The sequence below is a fragment of the Heptranchias perlo genome, chromosome 2 (genome assembly GCF_035084215.1).
Source record: "Heptranchias perlo isolate sHepPer1 chromosome 2, sHepPer1.hap1, whole genome shotgun sequence".
NCBI lineage: Eukaryota > Metazoa > Chordata > Chondrichthyes > Hexanchiformes > Hexanchidae > Heptranchias > Heptranchias perlo.
Genome location: NC_090326.1, coordinates 115,498,338 through 115,525,647, shown reverse-complemented (window position 1 = coordinate 115,525,647; position 27,310 = coordinate 115,498,338). Strand labels below are relative to the sequence as shown.

At 40.4% G+C, this 27,310-nt stretch overlaps 1 protein-coding gene across 1 annotated transcript in view; it reads right to left on the bottom strand.

Annotated features, from left to right (window-relative positions):
* Positions 1 to 26,949, bottom strand: part of kcnh8 (potassium voltage-gated channel, subfamily H (eag-related), member 8) — a 385,025-nt gene extending 358,076 nt beyond the window's left edge. Inside the window, exon 1 of the mRNA XM_068006186.1 lies at positions 26,874 to 26,949. Coding sequence (XP_067862287.1) covers positions 26,874 to 26,949 — 76 coding nt within the window. The remainder of the gene's footprint in view (positions 1 to 26,873) is intronic.
* Between the last annotated feature and the right edge of the window lie 361 nt (positions 26,950 to 27,310).

Here is a 27,310-nt window from a genome sequence, read left to right as displayed (position 1 = left end):
GACAAGTGTGGATTAATAAAGGAAAGCCAGCACAGATTTGTTAAAGGCAAATCGTGTTTAACTAACTTGATTCAGTTTTTTGATGAGGTAACAGAGAGGGTTGTTGAGGGCAATGCAGTTGATGTTGTGTATATGAACTTTCAAAAGGCATTTGATAAAGTGTCACATAATAGGCTTGTCAGCAAAATTGAAGCCGATGGAATAAAGGGGGCAGTGGCAGCATGGATATAAAATTGGCTCAGTGACAGGAAACAGACAGTAGTGGTGAACGGTTGTTTTTCAGACTGGAGAAGGTACACAGTGGTGTTCCCCAGGGGTCAGTAATAGCACCACTGTTTCTCTTGATATATATTAATGACTTGGACTTGGGTGTACAGGGCGCAATTTCAAAATTTGCAGATGACACAAAACTTGGAAGGGTAGTAAAAAATGAGGAGGATAGTAATAGACTTCAAGAGGACATAGACAGGCTGGTGGAATGGGGCAACACATAGAATTATAGAAATTTACAGCACAGAAGGAGGCCATTCTGCCAAACGTGGTTGCGCTGGCCGAAAAAGAGTCATCCAGCCTAATCCCACTTTCCAGCTCTTGGTCCGTAGCCTTGTAGGTTGCAGCACTTCAAGTGCACATCCAAGCACCTTTTAAATGTGATGAGGGTTTCTGCCTCTACCACCCTTCCAGGCAGTGAGTTCCAGACCCCCACCACCCTCTGGGTGAAAAAAATTGTCCTCAACTTCCCTCTAATCCTTCTACCAATTACTTTAAATCTATGCCCCCTGGTTATTGACCCTTCTAAAGGGAAATAGGACCTTCCTATTCACTCTATCTAGGCCCCTGATAATTTTATACACCTCAATTAAATCTGCCCTCAGCCTCCTTTGTTCCAAAGAAAACAACCCCAGCCTATCCAATCTTTCCTCATAGCTAACATTTTCTACAGTCCTGGCAACATCCTCGTAAATCTCCTCGGTACCCTCTCTAGTGCAATCACATCTTTCCTGTAATGTGGTGACCAGGACTGTACGCAGTACTCTAGATGTGGCCTTACTAGTGTGTTATACAGTTCTAGCATAACCTCCCTACTCTTATATTCTATGCCTCGGCTAATAAAAGGAAAGTATCCCGTATGCCTTCTTAACCACCTTATCTGCCTGTCCTGCTACCTTCAGGGATCTGTGGACATGCACCCCAAGATCCCTCTCTTCTTCTACACCTCTCAGTATCCTCCCATTTATTGTGTAGTCCCTTGCCTTGTTTGCCCTCCTCAAATGCATTACCTCACACTTCTCCAGATTTAATTCCATTTTGCCACTTTTCTGCCCACCTGACTAGTCCATTGATATCTTCCTGCAGCCTACAGCTTTCCTCCTCACTATCAACCACATGGCCAATTTTTGTATCATCTGCAAACTTCTTAATCATGCCCCCTACATTTAAGTCTAAATCATTTATATATACACACCACAAAAAGCAAGGGACCTAATAGTGAGCCCTGTAGAACCCCATTGGAAACAGCCTTCCAGTCACAAAAACACCCGACGACCATTACCCTTTGCTTCCTGCCTCTGAGCCAATTTTAGATCCAACTTGCCACTTTCCCTTGGATCCCATGGGATTTTACTTTTCTGACCAGCCTGCCATGTGGGACCTTGGCAAAAGCCTTGCTAAAATTTATGTAAACAATTTTACAACACCAAGTTATAGTCCAGCAATTTTATTTTAAATTCACAAGCTTTCGGAGGCTTCCTCCTTCCTCAGGTGAACGTTGTTGGAAATGAAATCCTCGAAATGAAATCGCATTTATAAATCACAGAACAATGCTTGGTGATTACAGACAGTTTTTTCAACTGCCCGTTGCCAAGGCAATCAGTGTGCAGACAGACAGGTGTTACCTGCAAGGTCTCCGAATATACAAATCACCAAAAATAAACAAAAAAAGAGATAGAGAGGTAGAAACATAGAAAAGACAGCAACTGACCCGTTATATTAAAAACAGATAACATTTGTTCGCTGGTGGGGTAACGTGTAGCGTCACGTTACCCCACCAGCGAACAAATGTTATCTGTTTTTAATATAACGGGTCAGTTGCTGTCTTTTCTATGTTTCTACCTCTCTATCTCTTTTTTTGTTTATTTTTGGTGATTTGTATATTCGGAGACCTTGCAGGTAACACCTGTCTGTCTGCACACTGATTGCCTTGGCAACGGGCAGTTGAAAAAACTGTCTGTAATCACCAAGCATTGTTCTGTGATTTATAAATGCGATTTCATTTCGAGGATTTCATTTCCAACAACGTTCACCTGAGGAAGGAGGAAGCCTCCGAAAGCTTGTGAATTTAAAATAAAATTGCTGGACTATAATTTGGTGTTGTAAAATTGTTTACAATTGTCAACCCCAGTCCATCACCGGCATCTCCACATCAAAATTTATGTAGACTACATCAAACACGCTACCTTCATCAACCTTCCTTGTTACTGCCTCAAAAAAATTCAATCAAGTTAGTCAGACACGACCTTCCCTTAATAAATCCATGCTGACTGTCCTTGATTAATCCCAAAAATGGGAGATGAAATTTAATGCATGGAAATGCGAAATGATACATTTTGGCAGAAAGAATAAGGAGAGGCAATATCAACTAAATGGTACAATTGTAAAGGGGTGCAGGAACAGAGAGACCTGGGGGTATACGTGCACAAATCTTTGAAGGTGGCAAGGCAGGTTGAGAAAATGGTTAAGAAAGCATACAGAATCCTGAGCTTTATAAATAGAGGCATACAGTACAAAAGCAAGGAAGTTATGTTGTACCTTTATAAACCTTATAAAGGTTCGGCCACAACTGGAGTATTGTGTCCAATTCTGGGCACGGCACCTTAGGAAAGATGTGAAGGCCTTAGAGAGGATGCAGTAAAGATTTACTAGAATGGTTCCAGGGATGAGGGACTTCAGTTATGTGGATAGACTGGAGAAGCTGGGGTTGTTCTCCTTAGAGCAGAGAAAGTTAAAAGGAGATTTGATAGGAGTGTTCAAAATCATGAAGGGTTTAGATAAAGTAAATAAAGAGAAACTATTCCCATTGGCAGAAGAGTCGAGAAGCAGAGGACACAGATCTAAGGTGATTAGAAAAAGAACCAAAAGGTGACATGAGGAAAAACTTTTTTTTAAAACGCAGTGAGTAGTTATGATCTGGAACGTGCTGCCTGAAAGGGTGGTAGAAACAGATTCAATCGTGGCTTTCAAAAAGGAATTGGATAAATACTTGAAGGGAAAAAAACTGCAGGGCCATGGGGAAAGAGCGGGGAATGGGACTAACTGGATTGCTCTTACAAAGAGCCGGCATGGGCTCGATGGGCCATATGGCCTCCTTCTGTGTATCCATTCTATGATTCTAAGATAGAATTTTGCAAAATTCGCCAGAAATTTCTTTCGGGGTTCTCCCAACGGTGCACTGTAACTTCAGTGGAAGATTAGCGAAAACTTCGGACAGACAAATAAGTGGGGTTTCTGCCAATATTCTGGCGGCCAATTGGCAGAACCACCGAGGAAATTGTTCTGTGAGGCACTTTGTAAGACCCCAACTATGTGAGGTGCAGCAACACCCCGAACGCCTGCTCAGTGAGGGCCACGGTTCCTCTTTGTACTGTGTCCCTGCTGGAGTCTAAGGATTGTGTAGTAATGTAATCGAACCAGAATTACATTGCATAGCCCATATCACTGTGGAGCTAGCCAACCATCTTTCAAAGAGTTGTAGGATGTTGGATTGCCTCTGCTGCTGCTGACCACTGCTGAAATGCATGTAGGTGGATTAGTGACAAATCAGAACTTCAGGTTCCTCCTTGGGGCAGTGGACAATGAACTGGCTGATTCCTGTGCTCTCTCTCCTGTAAGTGCAGGGAAGGTCCGTACGGCATACCAGTTGAGGGCAGTGGTAGGTGCAGTGCAGATAGTTGCCTGTGTTTGCAGGTTATTGTGGACCAGGTAGCACACTTCAGTCTTCTGCCTCCCTGTTTAGACTGAGCCTCATGTCCAGAAAGCAAATTCTTATAAAGATTAGATGTACATAAGATAGATCCACTCAATGAGATAATTTGTTCTGTGTATCCTGCCCACCAATGCCCTTGTGCTCCCAGGCTGCCCTCTGCTCCTGCTGTACTAAGCGATAGCTGATCATGGCGACTGTGCCAATGGCAAGGGGGCTGAAAACTCATCTTTAACTCATCTTTAATAATGTTTGTCAGCATTCTTGGTGATATTTCGAAATCTCTAATTGATTAACGGCTGTTCAGAGTGTGAGTTCAGCACTCACCTTTTATTTATATTCTCCACCCCCCCATGTAATTCTGTTCGAGTTTCTCATCATTTGCCTTCAACAAGCAGTTCTTAACATGCAAAATTTTTTTTGCTACTTTCTGTTGTCATTTAGTTTGGAAGCAAGACTCAGAGCAGTACTAACAAAAGACAATTACTGATTTCCACTGGTCTTGCTTTTATTTATGTACGTCTGCTTTGTTTCAAAATAGCACAGAGAAAAAATGCCCCTAATAAGTGAATTCAAATTCATAACCAACAAATGATTGTATACATCTCAAATTATTTTGTTCGCTATTTAAAATAAAGAGGTTAACACCTTTTGTTAAAACAGAGAACTAAGGAATTTCATATGAATGCATTGACACAATTAATGTTAATATTGAACAGGGCAATTTCAACCCACAAGTGCACCTCGAGGCCAATTGCTGCTCTGGACGAGCAATTGCCTAAATCCAGTGTAGAAGGAAGCAGTACTATACACGGCAACAGTGCTAAAATAATTATTACCGTTTAGTTGCAACAGTGACCTCTAGTGTGCAAGATCATTGGTTGCACTTTCAACTCTGCGAAAACCAAAAGCATCGAGTATGTAAAGCTGCCGTATAGTCTGTTCCATCTGTTAACTTCTGCACATATATAATTTTTAACTATAGACAAAATATCTTAAATGCTTTAAGCAATAGAGATGTTCAGACTGTATTCTGCCTGCAGACAAGTCAACCAACAGAAATGCTCAGGTGATATTTTAAAATGGATTACTGAAACAAAAACAAAATTACTTCTGTGCACAAAACAAGGACTGAATGCCAGTGGTGGCTGGTGATCTTTGACAGGTGAAGCACAGCAATACATGCCTAACAATCCAGCGTGTCACCATGGCAATGGGCCCTTCCTGTGGAATCCCACCACCAACCATATAAGTTGCATGAGGCTAGGGGTTGTTTAAAGTAAAGTCAGAGAGAACTTACATTTATATAGTGTCTTTCATGATCTTAAGATGTCTCAAAGTACTTTACAGCCAATGAAGTACTTTTGAAGTGTAGTCACTGTTGTAATGTAGGAAACGAGCGGCAACTAATTTGTGCACAGCAAAGTCCCACGAATAGCAATTAAATAAATGACCATACCTGCTCTTCTAATAGTGCCGTGGGATCTTTAACGTCCACCTAAAGTACAATGAACAAATCCATTCTGGATCTTTTCCCACGGGACGTCCATCCTCACATTGCCATAGAAATTTGAAAAAAGAAAATCAGGCTAGTGGAGGAAAACAAGGTGGGGAGCAAGCACTCCTGCTCTTCCCGTTTCCACAGGAGAGGATGTTACAAAAACCTTCCCTCCTATTTCTTCAGCAGCTTCCAGCAATCCATTTAAGGACCGCTGGTTAGGCCACGGTAGAACTGGAAAAATTAATCTTAGCACGCATGGCGCATGCTCCACCGGGTTTTTCCACGAATTTTGAAGACGGGTCTTGAAACAGACGCAGGACCTTTCTTTGGATGGTTAAATTGGTCCAATGCCGCTTTCAGGCGGCCACCAGGGACGCCTAAAAAGAGCGAGGACCAATATGCGGTGGTCATGCCACCAGCGCAGATTGGGTGCAGGATCTTGCCCAAAAATTGGGATACATTGCACCTGTTTTATGCCCAATAACCCTTCCTGGAAAGTGTGTGCATGTGAACACGAGTGAGGAAAGGAAGCCAATTGTTTTTTCCTGTTTTACCAGGTCAAATCATGTGACTCAACATTATCTTTCTGCATTCTTACTGTGCTAGTTATATTTCCAGTAATATTTTTAATGGAAATCACAGATTATATCAATAGATTAAAAAATATTTGTTTTCTACATTAGAATATAGCTTGGCCAAATTCATAACCGTTCAAAAATGCAAAAAGAGGTTTATGACATCTTCACTGATTTAAAAGAAATGTTGAAAACTACAACTTAAGAATACAAAGATTCATGTGTGGAAGGATAGTGCACAGAAAACACAAAAGCATTCCTGCTGTCCATGACCATGTGCAATAGCAACGGATAGAAATGGAATGACATTATGGAAGTGTGTTTAAGCAGATTGTAAGAACCACAGACTGTGACCTCTTTTATTAAATAAAAATAACAGCTGTCCAACAGCAATTAGAGGTGATGATTTGTGATAATCTAAAACATCCATCTTTCTCATGCCTGTGTGAAACCTGACAGCTCTTATTCAGCATGTGTAGGCAGTGTCATTGCAGAACAAAGAAATCCCATATAATGCTAGCATTTACGATGCTCACAACCAAAAGAAATGTTGTTAAAAACTGAGGATGTGAGGTTGCTTTAGAAAAATGAAACAAGACTTGTTCAATCTGTTGCATTTGTTGATCCTGACAACATGATGATTAAAACACAATGAATGCCTAATTTTGAGATGACAAAAGTCAATTGAGGTTTTGGGTCACAAGAAAACATGTTACAGTCTAGCACTGATGATCAATCAGCTTTACAATCAGTTATTCTGAAAAGTCAAACATACCTGTTCCAATGTAGCATGTAAAGCAACAGGGAATGAGTGTTTGCTAACTGATAAGCCTATGCTGCAATGTGTTCATTAATAATAATGATGATTAAAGGGAGTTTATTTAGGTGGTGAAAGTGTAGTTTGTCCTCAATAGAATGACAAGGTGTTAGCTTGTGATTGGATTGTTAATGTGTTCAAATTCTTCTTGTTTGTCTCCATCTATCTATCCATCATACATGGTGCCTCCAATAATCAGCTGATGGAGGTCTTTAAACTATTGATTATTTGTGCTTGGATCACATTTTCACAGCAACAGCACATTGAACATAAATAAAATTGGACTTCAGTAATACACCTGTGGCATTGCTTATGGATACTTTGAGAACTGCAACTGCTGAAATGGAGCTGTATTTAACCCGGCCTGTCCCTTTAAGGCCACTGCTCATGCTCTGTAGGGAAATGGTCTAAATAGGCACATCCTGAGGTGAGATGCTAATTGTTGAGGGGAGTTTCAGTAGATTAGCAAATGCTTGTAAATTCCTAATCTTGCCCCAATGGCAGAACTTAAGTTATCAAGGTCAGAAAAAAACAGCAGGAAATAACTGCTTCCTTTCACTTTTAAAAAAAAAATACTTTTGACGCTTTGAATTGTGACATCTCAAGTATGATGTCTGAATTATGGAGGGTAAAGTGTGATGGATGCGTATTAGACGCAAGACTTACATATGGATATGTATAACGTTGGCTGGGAAATTCCTCAGAGCTGCTCCCGCTCCTGCTCCTCTGGCATTCCTTCACCGAAGGTGTGGCAGAAACTCTGTGTGCGGACAGGGTTTCCCGCGGCACCTCCGGCAAGATGATGCCGATGGAGCGAGTGTAACTTTGAGGAATTTTATTAGCAACCACTATCAAAAAACTGTGTCTGATTTCAAGTAGCAACTAGTGCCTTACTTTATTTTCTAATTATATAGAGTCATGGAATCATACAGCACAGAAGGAGGCCAGTCGGCCTATCGTACCTGTGCCAGCTCTTTGGTAGCTCTACCAATTAGTCCCACTCCCCTGCTCTTTCCCTATAACCGTGCAAATTTTTCCCCTTCAAGCATATATCCAATTCCCTTTTGAAAGTTATTGCTGAATCTGCTTCCACCAACCTTTCAGGCAGTGCATTTCAGATCACAACAACTCGCTGCATAAAAAAATTCTTCTCACCTTGCCTCTGGTTCTTTTGCCAATTACCTTAAATCTGTGTCCTCTGGTTACTGATTCTTGTATCACTGGAAACAGTTTCTTCTAGTAAATCTCCCCTGCACCCTCTCTAAGCCCTTGACATCCTTCCTAAAGTGTGGTGCCCAGAATTGGACACAATACTCCAGCTGGAGCCTAGCCAGTGATTTATAATTAGAAATGAAGTCAAAAGGAAAAAGCTGAAGTAAACACAAATCATTTGAGTTAGATTGCAATTAATAAGAAACACTTAGAGTTACTATATCCAACTATATCTACTGGTTAGAGAATAGACTAAAGGAATAATTTTATCACTTCATACTCCTGATGGGGAACCTCACCTGCTGGGTGTCCATATTAGAATCCTTGTCCATCGCACATGATTTCAGTCATTTAAAATAATGGTCAGAAAATTTTGAGCAGCCTATGCCCAAATTTCCAGCATGTGCCTTCAGTGGGTGAGATACCCTAACGGCAGTAGGAATTTGGAAAATTATCCACTGAATTTCCAAAAGGACATAACCTTATAACATTGCCAGCAGCTCATGATAAATGGCTATCATAAGGCTCACTGTATGAATGATTGGCATTTATAGCAGCTACTGTTTAATTTAAATCAATTGAGAACATAGAATGAGTCTTATAAAATATTCTTGAAACCATTAACACACAAATGTGATCGCTAATGAATGCATCAACTGTGCTCATGAGCAGGATTCACAGTCTAACTCATAGCAATAATAGTAATTAATTGATAAAAATCACATCCATATGCTGCCTTAGCTGTACAGATTTCATACTCCTTTTTCTCTGATACTGACCCATCATTTTTGTAACATTATTTGCATACATGAACCAGCCACCTGGTACCATCTATTCTCTGTAAACAGGAACATAGCAAACTCTCAAGAGCCTCTTCACAAATATATCTATGAGCCATTGCTATGTCTCAATGCAAATACTGAATAGACATTTGTAAATAATATTAAAGCCAAGTTAATGATCTGTGAATTAAGCATTATTATTATAACTTACTCCTAAAAAGGTAAACCACGATTGCCCAACAAAGCCATTAATCAAGACTTTCAAAAGGTTTTTTATAGAAGTGACAACATTTATTTATAGATTAACTGTATAAAACTATTACACATATTCAGAACCCTTTACTCTCAAACTAATAATTTACAAAAGCTCAAAGCATAATCTACCAAACATTGCTTAAGATCTTACAAAACTGCAAAATAGATTGTGTAAATTCCACTAATTTGGAGGAATTTTTAATCTACAGAATTTTGAAATGACAAAACTCTGCCACGATTATACAACTTTGGAGTAAACATTGGTATTAGACCTGAGCGCTGCAGATATGATTCAAAAGATAAATAATTGTTAAAAAATGTACAATAAACTTAAGATAGTACAAAAATTAACCTTTATAAGCTAGCATCAACTGCTATCTGCAGAAGAGCCTTCCAAACGTCTCCCACCATTTACGTATAGAAGCATTTCCTAACATCACTCTTGCACGTCCTGGCTCTAAATGTTAGACTTGAATACTAGGACGTGGACTAGCCTAAGAGACCTCCAAAAACAGTTACAAATGTCTCAGCAGCTAGAGGCAATAATCCAGCCATTAACTTGTAAATCCTGCATGGTCTCTTTAAATAGCACTGGTGGGGAGCCCTCCAGTCACTAAGACATGTTCAGATGGTCATGGTTAAGACTGTGCATTGAGTTGAGCGTTAGATACCATTTTGGAACTTATCACTTTAAATCAACGTTGCAAACTGATTGTATCCATTTTCTCCTTACTTTACATACTACCGGCATTTGGTATTTGCACTACTACCTTTACCAAAATGGCGTCCGGCACACATCACACTAGAAACATGCGTGCGCAGCCAAGATGCCATCTTGGCACTTCAAGAGGCCACATAGTGCTGAAACAGGTGCTACACAGCCCAATTTCTAGCCCCTAGCCTTTATTTTGCTGATCTGACTTGTTATATGCCTTTGGTAAATTTAAACAAAGTAAACATGTAGTTACCAGATTAATACAAGTAAATAGTATACATTGATCCCACAAGTGAATATTGATTGGCGTTCCTCATTTGAAATGTGATCCATTGTGGATTCTTTTGAAGTTGCATCCTGCTTCTCCTCAGTTTAATTCTTTTTAGATCAAACTATCCAGTAAAAGTGTCATGCTGGCTCAGATAGTCAACTTGCCTCTAAGCTTCAAGTCCCAATCTAGACTAACAGTGCACTGAGGGAGTACTGTGCTGTTGAAGGTACCACCTTTGGATGAGATGTTAAACCAAGGTCTCATCTCAATTTCAGGTAGATGCAATGAAGCAAATGCCACCTGAACACTTTTCTTAAAATATAAACTTTCTGAAAATCACAATAGCAATTGTCTTTGAAACTGCTAAAGAATTATTCTATGCAGGCCAATTATTTCTTATTGCATGTACATCATCAATAAAATGAAATAAAGTTAGTACAGGTGTAACCTTATTTTAACAATGCAATATTTTTTAAAGTGATAAATTGTGGACAATTTCGGATCTCCAAATATTAATAAGTGCTCTGTAGTTAAGTAGGTCACAGCGTGGCTTGTCAAGATACAAAGGGGTCGAACTTTCTTTGCGTTTCGCCAAGTTTTTGAGCGCGAAATCGACGTTCCACTTACCAACCTCCCGGAGGGACGGCCCAGGTAGGGAGCACATGAAGCGTCCCGGGCGGGAAATGAATGCTAGCTCCATTAAAATATCTAAATAGGGGTCCTGTGCTTGAATCAGGATCCCTTTTGGTATTTAGTACCTGGGAGTGTTTCATTGCTCATTTTTATGCCCGCATAGAAAAACATGGCGCGAACGCTCAGGAAGCTGGCTGAAGCAGCGATATTTAAAGGGAACCCACCTCCATTAAGGTCAGACTCTGGAACATCATCTTTGGTTACTGGGGGGTTTTGGATCCGTTTTTTGGGGTGTTTTGGCTGGGTTTTAGCAGTTTGTGAGATGACAGAGCTGTTGGACACCTGACCTTTTGCTGAAGTTGCACTTTGGCTTCATTGACTTCTCAGTGAGAAGGAACAAAGTAGAAGAACAGGCAAGAACCCTGCAGGGTGCGTCCTCCAGCCTCACCACTTGCAACACTCTTGACGTGACCCATCCTCATGATGTGCAATACTTCCTCCTCGATTAAGTAGCGGACCTGAATGGACGATCTCCCTCCTCCTGCCCTCTCCACCTCTCTCTACGATTGTTCATCAGCTTTGCCTGCAAGAAAGAAGGGAGAGTGTCAGTGGCTGCCTAGTGAGATGTTTTGAGGTCAAAGTCGAATAGTGGTGCTGGTGTTTGAAGAGTGGCAGAGATGTGAGGAGGTGAAATCAGTACTACTGAGGAGATTAGGAGGTCTAGAGTGTGGCATTAGGAGCAGAAGGAGGTGGAGTGAAGTGTGCTGCATTGAATGGAGGAGAGTGCCAGTAATTTGGAGCGGGAAAGGTCATGAGTGCTGGGACTTCAGGTAGTGCAAATAATAATGCAAGATAGAAGTTAGGAGTCTTACCTTAGCAACTCTGGTTGGGTCATTAAACTTCTTCCTACATTGCAGCCAGGTCCATGGCGTGATGCTCTTGGTGCTGACGCCCTCTACCACTTGTGCCCATAGCTGCTGAGCAGCTTGGCAGGTTATCTTCCTGCTGCTGGGTGGGAAGAGGACATCCCTCCTCCTGGCGACCTCCAACACCAGGACCTCCAGTGCAGTATCTGAAAAGCCAGGGCCCTTGAAGCATCTGCTTGTCCTACCATCTCCTGAGTTGCCTTCCAGTTGCCCGCAGCCAAAGTGCACCTCTCCTTTAAGAGGTGCTGGCTGCCTTTAAATATTGTCAGGAATGCCGGATATTCAAGCTCCTGATTAGGCGAGCCGCCAATCAACAGTAAGACTAGCTCCGGCAGCCCGCCTATTTCATGATAATGAGGGCCCCTGACCAATTTAACTTTTTGGTTCCGCCCACATGATTTGGCACACATTGTTGGCGCAGCCCTGATTCTGGGCCCTGGAACGGGTGGACACGAATTTCTACCTTAAAAGTCTGCCACCTTATTTGGAAATGTATTTTAGTATTGAACATCAATTAAAATATAACAGTTCTCAACTTAAATAGATTCTTCATTATGAGAGTAAGAAAATTGCCTTAGATTGACTTATATGAGTAGATTTTCAGGTCTGGAAGAAATTCAGTCAAAATGATTACGTTCTAGTGCAAATCTAACCAGAAGTGTAGTGTGCTGACTGCATACAATTTTTCTGGGTCAGCTAATTTCCATAATTATTTTGTGGCTCTCAGTGCAGCTAGTCTCATGGAGGAAATTGGAAAACCGGAAATTTAAAGGGATGGGGCTGCATGAGGGGGAGGGTGGGGTGGGTGTGTGTAATTCTTATGCTCTTTAGAAAGGTTCAAAAATGTATTTCATTTTGACTGGTTACAAGTTCTGGTGAACTCAGTATTATGAACTTATGAACAGAATCAAGAAAGAGGAATAGCAACCTCATGGGGAAATATGCAAATAATTTAATATCAAATAATATAATGTGAGTTTTGATTAAGCCTACTAATTTAACAATCCCTATCTAGAGATTTATTGGGTAAAGCAATGCTAATTGCTTTGTGTCGAGGACATTTGAATGTTAAATTGAATGTTTGAATGCTAAATTAAATTTGAGTGTTAAATTGACTGGCATCAAAATAAAATGTGCACTATTGTGTCTAAACATTTCAGGCAGAATCTTGGTTATGAAAAAAAATATAATCACAGACAATGTAATAGATGTTGAAAGTGTAAGATACACATGTATTTCAGAGTGTTAACAGAGTATGCAATAGCCTATTAGTAGACAGATGAAATGCAATTAAATGAATTATCTGATTGGCTGGTCAGGCAGCTTTAATGCTCAGTAAAAGCTCAACTTCTTCAAAACAATTTTTATATACTAATGAATATATGTCAGCACCCTCTATATTGGAATACATGACATCCAGCTGGTTAAGATATTTAGATGCACTTTGTGCCTGTTCCACCTAACCAAGTACTGGAATACATTCTGAGGACATTTTATTGTAGGTGAAATAAGATTATTTTAATCTCATCTAACTCAGCAGTAAAGCCACCTTTACAATATTGTGCCTTTGTCGACTTAACATTCTGTTGGTAAGGTTTGGAAGAGAATAGCGAGAATGATTCTAGTACTGTAAACATTATTATATGTGTTGGCTCACAGAACTGAACTTGTTCTGATCAAAGACAAATAAATCAATGGATCACAATAAAGGCATTTAAAAGGCTAAGACATGGATAATGTAGATGCAACCACAGGTTACTTGACATCAACCATGATCACAGTATTGCAGGATGAGAACAAAATCAACAGGGCTCAAACAGGACCAGAAATGTGAAGATTTTTTTTCCTCCCATTGAGTAGCAGCTGTATCAAATAGATGCTTCTTATTAACCCCTGTAAAAAGCACCTAAATGAATATCTGGTTTGAAGAGGTGGTTATAGGAATGTGGACAAACATGAATTATCAAGCACTATATAGTTCCACATTGGAAGCTGTACCTTCAGCTATCTAGGCCCTAAGCTCTGGAATTCCCTCCCCAAACCTCTCTGCCTCTCCACCTCTCTCTCCTCCTTTAAGACACTCCTTTAAACCTACTTCTTTGACCAAGCTTTTGGTCACCTGTCCTAATGTCTCCTTCTTTGGCTCGATGTCAATTTTTGTCTGATTACGCTCCTGTGAAGCGCCTTAGGATGTTTTACTACGTTAAAGGCACTATATAAATGCAAGTTTTGTTGGCACAATGAAAATGTCACTTGAGATATGCAACAAGGCACAGTCAAACAACATAGGTTTTGTTTAGATAGCATCTTGAAATATTAAGACAAATTCAGTGAAGTTACACTCCCAAAACATGAATCAGAGACAAAAACATGACTCGGTGATAGGGTTATAACATTGCAGCCTGATTCTTCAACCCATGCTCCCATCTTCGTAGGCTCTGCTCCAGGGACACAGATCAGCTGAACTTGACCAATTGTCTTAGTTACTTTCAGGTATATTCTTCTTGGAATCTCTACCTGTGGTTTTTGTGTTTCTCAGAAGATTAAATTATGAAAATTATTCAAAATAGACATGAACAAAAGTTATGTGGTTGTTAAAAAGGTGAATAAAAAACAAAAACAGTTAAAAAGACAAAGGCCAATAAGGTAAAACATGATATTTCACCACTCTTACAAGCAATGTTTTCAGAAGTGTGAAATAATTGCACATGGTACACTGGAAAGTACAGACTCGAAAAGGACAACTAGATTTTTTTCATTCTAGTTTTGCATATGCATTTATGTTATCAGCTCAGATTTACCTATTACACCACTAATTATATCAGAATATTCATGCGATCAGAGTGACACACGGCAGGAAAGGTGTGCAATGTTATTCCGCCACTCGTGATATTTTGTTGTGTTTGTTAACATCACAAATGATGTAACATTCGTGTCAGTTGGTACAGTGCACATATCAGCAAACAATAGAACCGAGAGCACCAAGATGAGCGGGTCACTCCGCTCTTACAACCATATATATATACAAAATGCTTATTAACCACACTGTGGTGTAGTCCATGGAATCATAGACGCATAGAGAGGATATTACATACAGTCATGGAGAGTTGGCAGAGTTGCGAAGTTGTAATTTAGTTGAAAGATGAGCATCAACAGAAACCCAAAACTGAATTATAGCCTTAAGCCTACTTGCAGCCGTTGTTACTAGCAGCTCTGATAAAAGGTCTCCACCCCAAACATCACCTTGCTGTATGTTTGCAGCACTCTTCTTCAGCTATTGCATTAAACTTAACAATTAAATAACAGTTGCTTCCAACTTTTCTTACTGTCCTGTGGCAGGCAAAGGGGATAGGATTGTACAGTGAAAGCTTCATGACATAAAGGTGAAAAAGTAATAATGCTGAAAGGACAATAGGACCTAAAGTTGCATTATATCATGCAACAGTTACTACAATATTAAAGCATTTTATTTTCATTGCCAGTAAATAAACTCTTCAGAATATAGTGTATAGTAGAGCTACAATCTAAGAGATTAGACAGCATTTAGGACCAATTTGAAGTTTTCTCACAGTTCACAACATCCATATTTTTGATAGTTAACTCCTCCTAGATATCAATTGTCTTCCACTACACAACGCAGCATCATTTGCACCATACAAAAATTAATACATTTAAAATGAATTCATTTGATGTAATATTCTAAGTTTACAACTTTCCGTTATTTTTGAATGAGTGTCTCAAGTGTCACTTGGATATGAGAGATTTAGTGATCATACCAGTACTCAGGACTGATTTCACTGGATTTTGTGAAGGAAGTTTTCAACAAAAGTAATTTTGTATTATGTATAAAACTAATTAAACCACCATGTCATTCCACTATTTAAGAAAGGTGAGAGAGGGAAACCAGGGAATTATAGAGCAGTTAGCCTAACATCTGTTGTCGGAAAATTACTAGAGTCGATAATTAAGGATAGAGTGACTGAATACCTTGAAAATTTCAGCTGATCAGAGAGAGCCAGCATGGATTTGTAAAAGGGTAGGTCGTGCCTGACGAACCTGATTGAATTTTTTGAAGAGGCGACTAAAGTAGTGGACAGGGGAATGTCTATGGATGTTGTTTATGTGGATTTCCAGAAGACATTCGATAAAGTCCCTCATAAGAGACTGTTAGCTAAAGTTGAAGCTCATGGAATTGAGGACAAATTATTGACCTGGTTAGGAAATTGGCTGAGCGGCATGAGACAGAGAGTAGGGATAATGGGCAGGTACTCAAATTGGCAGGATGTGATGAGTGGAGTCCCACAGGGATCTGTGTTGGGGCCTCAACTACTCACTGTATTTATTAACGACTTAGATGACGGGATAGAGAGCCACATATCCAAGTTTGCCAATAACACAAAGAAAGGCAGCATTGTAAGCAATGTAGATAGAAGCATAAAATTACAGGGAGGTATTAATAGATTAAGTGAATGTGAAACTGTGGCAAATGGATTTCAGTGTAGGCAAGTGTGATGTCATCCACTTTGGATCTAAAAAGGATAGGTCAGAGTACTTTCTAAATAGTGAAAAGCTCAAAACAGTGGAGGTCCAAACAGACTTGGGTCCATGTACATAAATCATTAAAATGTCATGGACAAGTACAGAAAATAACCAAAAAGGCTAATGGAATACGGGCCTTTATATCTAGAGGACTAGAATAAAAGGGGGTCGAAGTTATGCGACAGCTATACATAGCCCAGGTTAGACCACACCTGGAGTACTGTGTTCTAGGCACCGCACCTTAGGAAGGATATATTGGCCTTGAAGGGAGTGAAGTGTAGATTTACTAGAATGACACCTGGACTCCAAGGGTTAAATTACGAGGAGAGATTACATAAACTAGGGTTGTTTTCCCTGGAATTTAGAAGATTAAGGGGTGATTTGGTCAAAGTTTTCAAGATATTAAGGGGAACTCATAGGGTAGATAGAAAGAAACTATTTCCGCTGGCTGGGGAGTCTATGACTAGGGGACATAGCCTATAAATTAGAGCCAGGACTTTCAAGAGTGAAGTTAGGAAACACTTCTACACACAAAGGATGGTATAAGTTTCGAACTATCTTCTGCAAACAGCAGTTGATGCTAGCTCAATTGTTAATTTTAAATCTGAGATTGATAGATTTTTGTTAACCAAAGGTATTAAGGGATATGGGGCTGGGTCACAGATCAGCCATGATCTCATTGAATGGTGGAACAGGCTCGAGGGGCTGAATGGCCTACTTCAGTGCTCCTATGTTCCTACCATACATTTATTCAATTTGCTCAATCTTGAAAATCCATGATTTCAATCAGTTTTTAAATCCCTAAAAGCTATGTTATTGGATGTTTGCAAGGAGTTACCCCTCCCACTGTGACATCAGGACAGTACATTATATCACTGGTGTAGTATCCTAGATATAATGATAAGCTGAGAGGGTGTGACATCACAGCAACATGCTATATTGGATATGTGGCATCCTGGATATAATAACAAATGGAAAGGGAGTTTAGTGAGATGAAAAGAGTTGTGATTAGTTGTTGCGGTCTTTTGAAATGGTTTAAATATTTTGATCTAAAATAGCAAGTAGAAATAACAATCAGTTAGAAAAATAAATTACTATCCTCTAGAGAACAGACAGTACCTCTGTCAGATAATGAGGGATGGGGTAAATGACACTTCAGACAGTTTGGGGTCGATTTTGTTACTTTTGGGCGACCGACTGGCAGAGCCCGCTGATCGAGCAGTCGTTCTGGCAGCAAAGAGGCCCCCACAATTTTGAGGCCCTGGCCTCATTTACATTTGGCAGGCCAGCTGTGGGGCGCCAAACAGGCGGCCCATCGTCTGAAACAGCCGGGCATTTTGGACACCCAGTAGTAGGCCCCTTTCAAAATGTAGCCAGCCGCATTGCCGGCGGTAAGGCTACCGACCCCATTTTGTAGTCATTACCGCCCCATTAATGCCAGGCAAAGGCAGTGAAAATCGACCTTTTAATCTCACTAAATGACACAAGCAAACATTGACCTTTAGTCCATGACTGAACACATTCCTTTCCCACAGAAAAGAAAAAAATAAAATAAATTTGCAAAATCCCTGAAGGCTCAGTTGGTAGCAAACTCCCCAGCATGCTGCTGGGAAAACATCCAGGAATCATATCAAGGGAAGCAACATTTAACTCTTCTTTGTTACTATTAGGAAATTCAGGAGGAACTTTTTACTAAAAGGGTGGTACGTATATGAAACGGATTACTGACACGGGTGGTGGAATAAGAAACCTTAATGGGTCTCAAGAAAGAACTAGACAGATTCTGGCCAACAAATAGGATTCAGGGATACTAGAAATGCACCAAGGGAATACTATGGATGGGTGGGCTAGATGGACTGAAGGTCTTCTCCTGCCTGAAACTGTTGCTATGTTCTTATCAGAAATGTAACATTTGTAAACCTTTACAACAATGTTCACAGCTGTTGCCATAACAACTCTGATCTGGAAGTAGAGAAAAAGAGATACAGAGATGCCAAAAAGAGAAAACATGTGAGAGTCATAGAAAAACAAACAAAAAGAGGGAGATAAAAAGAATGAAAAAATGGGAGCCAAGCAGAGAGACAATTACATTGAGATAAAAGATACATTTTTTATCTTTACATTTTTCCATGAGCAATACCACTCCAGATCAACCAATACCATTTAATATTTAATATAACTCAACAAGCTCTCTATCCCGTAACCACTTTCTTCCTACACTACAGAACTTATCCAAATTATACTCATAGCTCATCCCCCTTGAACATAGGATGAGCCATTATTGCTCTTCTCTGCACTCTTTCCAACGCATGTGGTGTAAAACATCATCCAACCAAACCCCTCAGAAATGAAACTCAATTAGCTGAATGGGAGGTATTTTTCCCATCTTTCCTGTTATAAACTCAGTCATCAAATCTTATTGAGCCTGAAAGTCATGTTTTCTTCCTCAAAAATTGAAGACAGATCAGTACTTTGCCCTAAAAAAAACTCTGAATAGTTTTCTGCTATGGTAAAGAAAGGTACAGTACTTGATTCACAGTGTAGCAGAAATCAGAGCTGCCATCTGTGAAATTGACAAGAACGGAATCTGTCCAGTGGTTCTTGTGTAGATTGCTAAACACCAGCTCTTTAATTACCTATTGATGGCTACCTACCAGGGGGCTGATCTATCCTTCACTGGCCCCCTGTAGGAGCCTATCAACAGGTAATTAAAAGCTTCAGTTTAACAATCTACACAAGTATCTCTTTATAGTTACCCTTCCTGTCAATTTCACAGATGGAAGCTCTGATTTCAGCAACACCGTGACTCGAGTACCACACATATCATCAGATCGGAAAACTATTTAGGGTTAGACATTGATTTCCTAACAGAGTTTGGGATTATCTATGCACCCTAAGAGGAATAAGAATAGATGATACACCTCTACCTTGCAAAATCTCCTCACCAAGCTCCTGATACCAACTTTAGTTCATGTTTCAGCAGCTGATCCATCAGTTGATCAGCCAGCTCAAAGATCCTGTATGTACTATCTTGACTCATTCTGTCAGTCTCCCGTCTTTTTATGGGGAGCAGCTATGATTACAGCTAGAGTTGTTCTTTGTTGGAGCTTCACACAATTGCTGTACATTGAAGCTAATTTATCCAAACTCCCATTTAATTAACATATTTCTATGACTTCCAACATTTTACTTAAATGAGGTTTTATTGTGCATCCTTTCGATGATCCTGTGACGAGCATTGAACACAGTGGGGTGAAAATCTGTCTTGGGCAGTGGCGAAAACGGGCGACCGATGCGATAAGCACCCGTTTTGCGCCTCCGCCCAAGGTGGAGTTCTGCCCCCCCTTCACCATGTTCCAAGTATAGACTGACCAATTCTTTAAAAAATTTTAGCATAACTTCTGTAGATTTGTACTCTACTGTTTTAATTATATGGCCCAGCATTTGACTAGTTTTTATTAATTGCTGTACCACATTTTCCAGGCATTAAAAGTGATGAGCCTCCTATCGGTCCCAGTTCCTTTCTTAGTCTATCCATATTAGTTTGATATTATTCCATGCAATCTAGAAGACTTCTGGTTCACTTTTTTTTCTGCCAATGAACAAGACATGGCATTTATCAGTGTTAAATGTAATTTGCTGTTTATCTGCCCAATTGCCCAACTGATCTAAAACCCTTCTACAATTTTAGCTGCATGTTCTGTCTCTATTGTTGTCAGAAAATTTGACAAGTTTGCATTTGATTTTAGCATCCAGGGGTATTAATGCATATTAGAATCAACAGGGATTCCAAGCACTGACTCCTGTGGGGTTCCATTCAGTACAACATTGCTCCTCTCATGAGCACTCTCTCTTTCCTACTTTTAACCAGCATTTACCCAATCTTCTGTTCGACCCTAGATATTTAAAGCTTTTAGTCTAATTAGAAGTCTCTAGTGAAGCTTTGTCAAAAACGTTTTGAAAGTCCAAATAAACTATATCATAAGGCATTTCACCATTTACTTATACCTGTAATGTCTTTAAAGAAGTCAGCAAAATTTGTCAGGCAGAATTTTTCCGATCTAAATCCATATAAGTTGTTTCCAGCCATCCCTTAAAATAGTTTCTATAAATTTACCTTTTATTGATGTTAAGGTTACTCACCTGTAATTGGCTAGGTCTGATTAGTTACCCTTTTTAAATATAGTACTTTATTCATTTCCTTCCAGTCCTAAATAAACTCATCAGTGTCCAAAGATACCCTTATAGTGATAGCTGGTAATCCACAAATTTCCCTATGCTTCTCTTTCAATATCCTGGGATATATGTCATTTGGCTAAGGGAATTTGCAAGGCTTAAGTCACATTAATTTATCAAGTAACTCCTCCACACAGATTTCAATATCCTTTAGGCTATTGGGTGTGCTACAATTGTTCAGCACGTGGGCATCATTGGGAAGGTCATCACATGGACTGCAACGGTTCAAGAAGGCGGCTCACCACCACCTTCTCAAGGGCAATTAGGGGTGGGCAATAAATGCCGGCCTCGCCAGCGACGCCCACATCCCATGAACGAATTTTAAAAAAACTTATTGGCCATCCTAGTTGCCATGAGAAAGTGATGGTGGGCCTTCTTCTTGAACCGCTGCAGTCCGTGTGGTGAAGGTGCTCCCACAGCGCTGTTAGGTAGGGAGTTCCAGGATTTTGACCTAGCAATGATGAAGGAATGGCAATATATCCAAGTCAGGATAGTGTGTGTCTTGGAAGGGAGCATGGAGGTGATGGTGTTCCTCTGCACCTGCTGCCCTTTGTCTTTCTAAGTGGTGGAGGTTGTAAGTTTGGGAGGTGCTGCCAATAAAGCCTTGGAAAGTTGCTGCACTGCACTATGTAGGTAGTACGCACTGCAGCCACAGTAAGCCAATGGTGTAAGGGGTGGATGTTTAGGCTAGTGGATGAGGTGCCAATCAAGTGGACTGCTTTGCCCCGGACGGTGTCGAGCTACATGAGTGTTGTTACAGCTATACCCATCCTGACTTGTGCCTTGTAGGTGGTGGAGAGCTTTGGGGAGTCAGGAAGTGAGCCACTCACCACAGACCTGCTCTAGTAGTCACAGCATTTATGTGGCTAATCTAGTTGAGTTTCTGGTCAATGGTGGCCCCCAGAATATTAATGATGGGGTACTCAATGATGGTAATGCCATTGACTGTCAAGGGGAGCTGGTTAGGCTCTCTCATGTTGGAGATAGTTATTGCCTGGCACTGTGTGACACGAATATTACTTGCTAGGTATCAGCCCAAGCCCTGATGTTGTCCAGGCTTGCTGCATGCGGGCACGGACTGCTTCATTATCTGAGAAATTGTAAATGGTGCTGAACACTGTGAAATCATCAGCAAACGGCCCCACTTCTGAGCTTATAATGGAGGGAAGGTCATTAATGAAGTAGCTGAAGATAATTGGGCCTAGGATGCTGCCCTGAGGAACTCCTGCAGTAATGTCCATGGATTAAGATGATCGGCCTCCAACAACCACAACCATCTTCCTTTCTGCCAGATATGATTCCAACCACTGGAGAGTTTTCTTCCTGATCCCCATTGATCATGCCATACAACATGATGGAGGATGGTCTCTGTGTGGATAGGACTTGGTCTCCATAAGGAATGTGAAGTGATCAATCCTACCAATGCTGTCGTGGACATATGTATCTGTGACAGGTAGATTGAAGAGGACGAGGTCAAGTAGGTTATTCACTCATATTGGTTCTCTCGTCACCTGCTGCAAGCCCAGTCTTGTAGCTATGTCCTTCAGGACTCGGCCAGCTCAGTCAATGGTGGTACTACTGAGCCAATCTTAGTGATGGACATTGAAGTCTCCTGCCCAGAGTACATTCTGTGCTCTTGCTACCCTCAGAACTTCCTCCAAGCGGTGTTCAACATAGAGGAGTACTGAATCTAAGCTGAAGTAGGACGGTAAGCGGTAATCAGCATGAGGTTTCCTTCCCCATGTTTGACCCTAAGGCATGAGACTTCATGGGGTCTGGAGTCAATGTTGAGGACTCCAAGAGCCATTCACATCCCAACTGAATACTTACCACCGTGCCCCCACCTCTAGTGACTCTATTCTATTAGTGGGACAGGAGATACCCAGGGATGGTGATGGAGGAGTCTGGGATATTGGCTGATAGATTTGATTCCGTGAGTATGATTATGCCAGACTGTTGCTTGACTCATCTGTGGAACTGCCTTCCCACTTTTGGTACCAGTCCCCAGATGTTAATGAGGAAGACTTTGCAGGCTGGCATGAGTGTGCTTTCACTGTGTCCCGATTCGGTGCCTAGGTCGCAGCCAAGTGGTCCATCAATTTTTTATTAATTTTATTATTCTTTATAGGGGTTTGATACAAATAAGTGATTTTCCAGGCCACTTCAGGGGACAGTTAAGAGTCAACCACATTGGTGTGGGACTGGCACTGGAGTCACATACAGGCCAGACCAAGTAAGTGCAGCAGGTTTCCTTCCCTAAAGGACATCAGATAGCAAAATAATGTTATCTGCTTTTGTGAATACCTCTAGAAAACATTCATTCAAGATTTAATCTAATTTATCTTCGGTTTAATCACTTTTTTAAGAATTCTATCTTCTTTTTGAGCTATTCTTTTACTATTATAATATTTGAAGACTAGGAACATAGCAATTGCTGCACAAAAAAAGACCAAGGTCTAACTAGTTCGCCTTCTACCATCCTGGTTGTCGCAATGATACAATAATAATGGAATTGTTGACTAATCATAGCAATCAACCTCTATAAATCAGTCTACAACAGACCCAGACATGAGGTGAGGAAAACCCCTGTAGTGGAAAGTTTTGGGAACCATAGGTCCAAAGTCACCTGTTCCTCCCAAGTGTACTACACTTACCATATGTCAGGTCTCAAATTACTGATATACTCTATCCCAAAATATTTTTCCTGTAAGTAATCTATCTAATTTGCATTTGAATGAATCAATACTATCTTCTTCCACCGTCTCCCTAAGGGAGCCTGTTCCATAGATTGACCACTTGCTCACAGAAATAATATTTCCTCATTTGTTTTGAATTTACCCCCCCCCTCCACCCCCTTCAAGTGCAGGTTGTGCCCTCTGGTTCTACTGTTCTGGACAAGGTGAAACAGCTTGTCATGGTCTACATTATCTAGTTCCTTTAGAATCCCTAAAACAGCAATCATATCACCCTTCAACCTTCTCTTTTTCAAGTGAGAATATTTTAATATTGTACCTAACATCTTTACGCTATACTCATCACTGAGGCCCTTTATGAGTCTTTTAGGCCCTTTATGAGAATTTTAGCAATTTCCTATGCTCCTAATAGACTTCTCCCTGTCCTTTTCCTTGTAAGCTTTGTATAGTTTTTCTTTCTTCCTATTCCCCGTTAATTGCCCTATACATCTTCCTTGGGACTGCTTACACTTGGGTATACATTTATCTTGCATATTCTGTATCATAGTTTTAAAAATATTTCATGTTTCCTCAACTGAGCTGTCTGCCAGTAATACTTCCCAATTGTGAATGATATTACTTCATTCCTCAGCCTTTCAAAGTTTCCCATTCTAAAATCATCGCAGGTAATTTCCCCGGGGCTTCTCCCACTCCACCGTAACTTCGGCGAAAATAGGGTATCTGCTGAATTTCCACCATAGTTAAACTGGTCGAGCAGGAAAAGCTCTGATAAAATTACTGGTGATGTATTTTTGTCTTGGTCTTTACTGGTGCTGATTGCCAGATAATCTTGGATTTATTATATCATGTCCTTAAAGGTGCCACAACTTCTATTATGGATGATATCCTAAACACTTGTAAGAAGTAGGTCTAGATTTGAGCTATCACTAGTGGGGTCTTTAATACATAGGATCAAAAACAAATATTGTATGACATTTACTTGAAGTGATTCTGTTGCCTCATTTCCACTGGAGTTTCCCACTTGATACTGGATTTATTGAAGTCACCCTTTATTACAACATTATTGTCTCTACATACTGTTATCTCATCTTCATATATTTCCTTGTCATCATCCATATCCTTCCCGAAGGGTCTGCGGCAGACCCTCAAGGGCTGATTATCCAAATAAATGCTCCCAGCACAGAGTCTTGCCCACCAGGAGTGCATATCAAGAAATAAAAGATGTTCACTCGTGATTTTAAAATGAATGGATTGAAAATCATGGGAATTGTTTCTGTGGTGTCTTGCTATGTGTTCCCAGCAAGCGAGCTCCATGCTTGAAGCAGACGTTTGGAAAATCGGCCCTCTGTTCTAACCTTCCCTCCACCAACTGGTTAAAGCAAGCTAGCGTATTTCATGCCAGCACCATCCAGCTGTGACGTACTCAATTAATGGCTTGTGATCAGATACACTACTTCTGTAGTGTGGAACAAAAGGTCCGATATCTTGTATCTACACAACAGCTATAAATATTTTACATACTAATTAAACAAAAGTTCTAATTGTAAAGTGATTTTAAAGTTTATGAATTTTGAGTTTCTTCCATAATACAGTTTCATTATCCTGTCTGATATTTCCTGAGCTTTTTCTTTATAATGCCTCCCTTTAAGGGTTACTAGCATACTGTTTGTGATAGGTTGGATGGTACTCTATTTTATACAATGTTAAACCATATAATACATAGTGTATTATTTTGCTGCGTAGGTGTAGTAATGTTTAGCTTGGCCAGCATATTTAAGATTACTAAATGCTGTAAATAGGCACATCCTGAGGCAGTTTAGAGGTTAATTGCTATTTGTGAGGGAAGTTTGCAGTTTGAAGGTCCTTATAAATTCCCAGTTCCAGTTTAAAAGAAACCAGCATGAAATGGTTGTCTTTTCTACTTTTACACTTTGAAGTGTGACCTCTGAGGTGTGGTGGATGAGTGCTTGATGCAAGACTTTTGTATAAATAGATCTGTTAACTTCTTGCCTTTCCTAACAAAATGTGTTCTCCAAATGCTGTCTTTATGAGCTGACTAATTGCCTTGCAGGTCTGAGTATAGTTTATGTTGATTATTTGATGACAACCTTATTAAATGTGCATTTCGTTATTACAATCTGAGTGCAATAGAAGCATGGGTTGCAACACCATAGGCCTTTAAGCAAACAACTGACAATTGTTTCTAGCAATTATTTCTTTTAGTGTGATATAAGTGTATTCGGTGCAGAATACATGGCTTTGGCACAAGTCTGTATGACTTCTGTTTGGTTGATATTCCAGTCAATTTATAAAATGGGTTGAATTTCATGTGCATTGAATACAGTAAAAAGCAATATTGAAAAACTTATCAGGTAAAATTAATTTTGACGCGAATTGCTTTCCAACATTGAAATTAACTTTTGAACACCCGCATAACTTTTGGGTTAACCTCGCCAATGGTCAACGGTCGATACATGCATTTTTTGACAAGCCTGACTCCAATCTAGGCAACTATGACGAAGGGGTAGACTGCCTAATTGCATTTAAAAAAAATTATTAAACTGCATGATGCAAATAAATCAAGCCAGGGGACGCCAGGTATCCAATGGATGATTTAATTTTTAGTGAACAGCATGTTGGATTCTAAATTTTACCAAATGGGATCTGTCCTTGGTGCTGAAACTCTACTCCCATCTCTACTAGAGAACGCGATATCAAACTAAACAACCTATCTTGGGCTTTTCAGCTGCAACATCCCTTTAACAAAGATCATCGATCAATAGCTGGACAGCTTCACAAATTCAGCAGAGTAGCCAATGAACAATCTTAAGGCTAATTTTGGAAGCCGGCCGGAGATAGACAGTTCACTACTATAAACAGAAATTATATATTGAACAAAAATTGTGATGGAATCATTCATAATTTAAAAACATGGGATATTTAAAAACTGTAATTAAAGCCATCAAAATGTCAGGTAATAAACGATATATCAATCGATTTTTAAATGCACATGTTAAAGTAGGCTGAGTAATCAAAGTACGAATCCAAAAGAGTTTAAAAAGTACAACGAAACACATCTTCCAGGTCTAAAAAAAACAACCAAGCCACAGTCTCTCCGTTTCTTGTGTCCCATTTCGGCTCATTTGCAAGAAGGTGAATTCCCTCCAGTCTGATTAAGGGCTACAGTATTACATGTTCCAGTGTATAATACAATACATTGAGTTACTGTTTGGGCCACAAAATGTACTTGTGTCTAAAAGACCAACTTTCGGTCCCAGGGGAGTGAATTGTCTACATTCCGTTACAAAGAACAGAGCTTAAGGTTTAATTTCAAAAACTTTAAACACGGTGCTGACCGCTGCCAGTGTGGAGCCGCCACCAGCTCCCCCCACACATCATTATCTGGAAGGGGTTTTATTTAATGAAACGTTTTCACATTAATTGGAAAAAAATCCTACTTTCACTGAGAAAAAGAAGCAGCTTTTGCATCGCCATCCAGACCAGTGGCGCATGAAAGACATGGACAGACCCACAGAGAACGGCCGAGCCATTGAAACTCATTTCCAAAGGCAAATAACACCATTCTGATCTGCCAGATACCACAAGACTCTGCAAATCACTAACTTATCCAAGCCCTAAACAGTGCTTCTTCTCCTTTCAGTTTCCCAACTCCAGCTCCATCCCTGCACCGTTAAAAAAAAATCTTCATAGCGACAAAGGAGAAATAAAATAAACTTACGTGTCCCATCAAAACGCGTTGCTATGGTATCCAAGAAGGTGTTTTGTGGCGCTAATAATCCTTTCATAACAGGCATTTTTCCTGAGCGGTGTGAAATTCCCCATCAAAGTTGCGCGGCTGTGTTGAGTACACTGAGCGAGTGACAGATAGACGGAGGGGGGAGCTTGGCTCCGGCTCACTGACAGCGCCTTCCACTCACAGGGAGAGAGGGAGAGCTGGGGCTAAAGAGGAGGAGGGGAGAGAGCAGCGCCTTCCAGTCACTCACTCGCACAGAGCTGGAGACAGGGTGGAGAGAACAAACAGCGCCTTCCAGTCACAGAGAGAGAGAGAGAGAGCTGGAAACGGGGAAGAGCGGAGAGAGACCAGCACTAATCAGAGAGAGATATAGAGAGCAAGTAGGGGAAGAGGGAAAGGAGGGAGGGAGGGAGAGAGAGAGG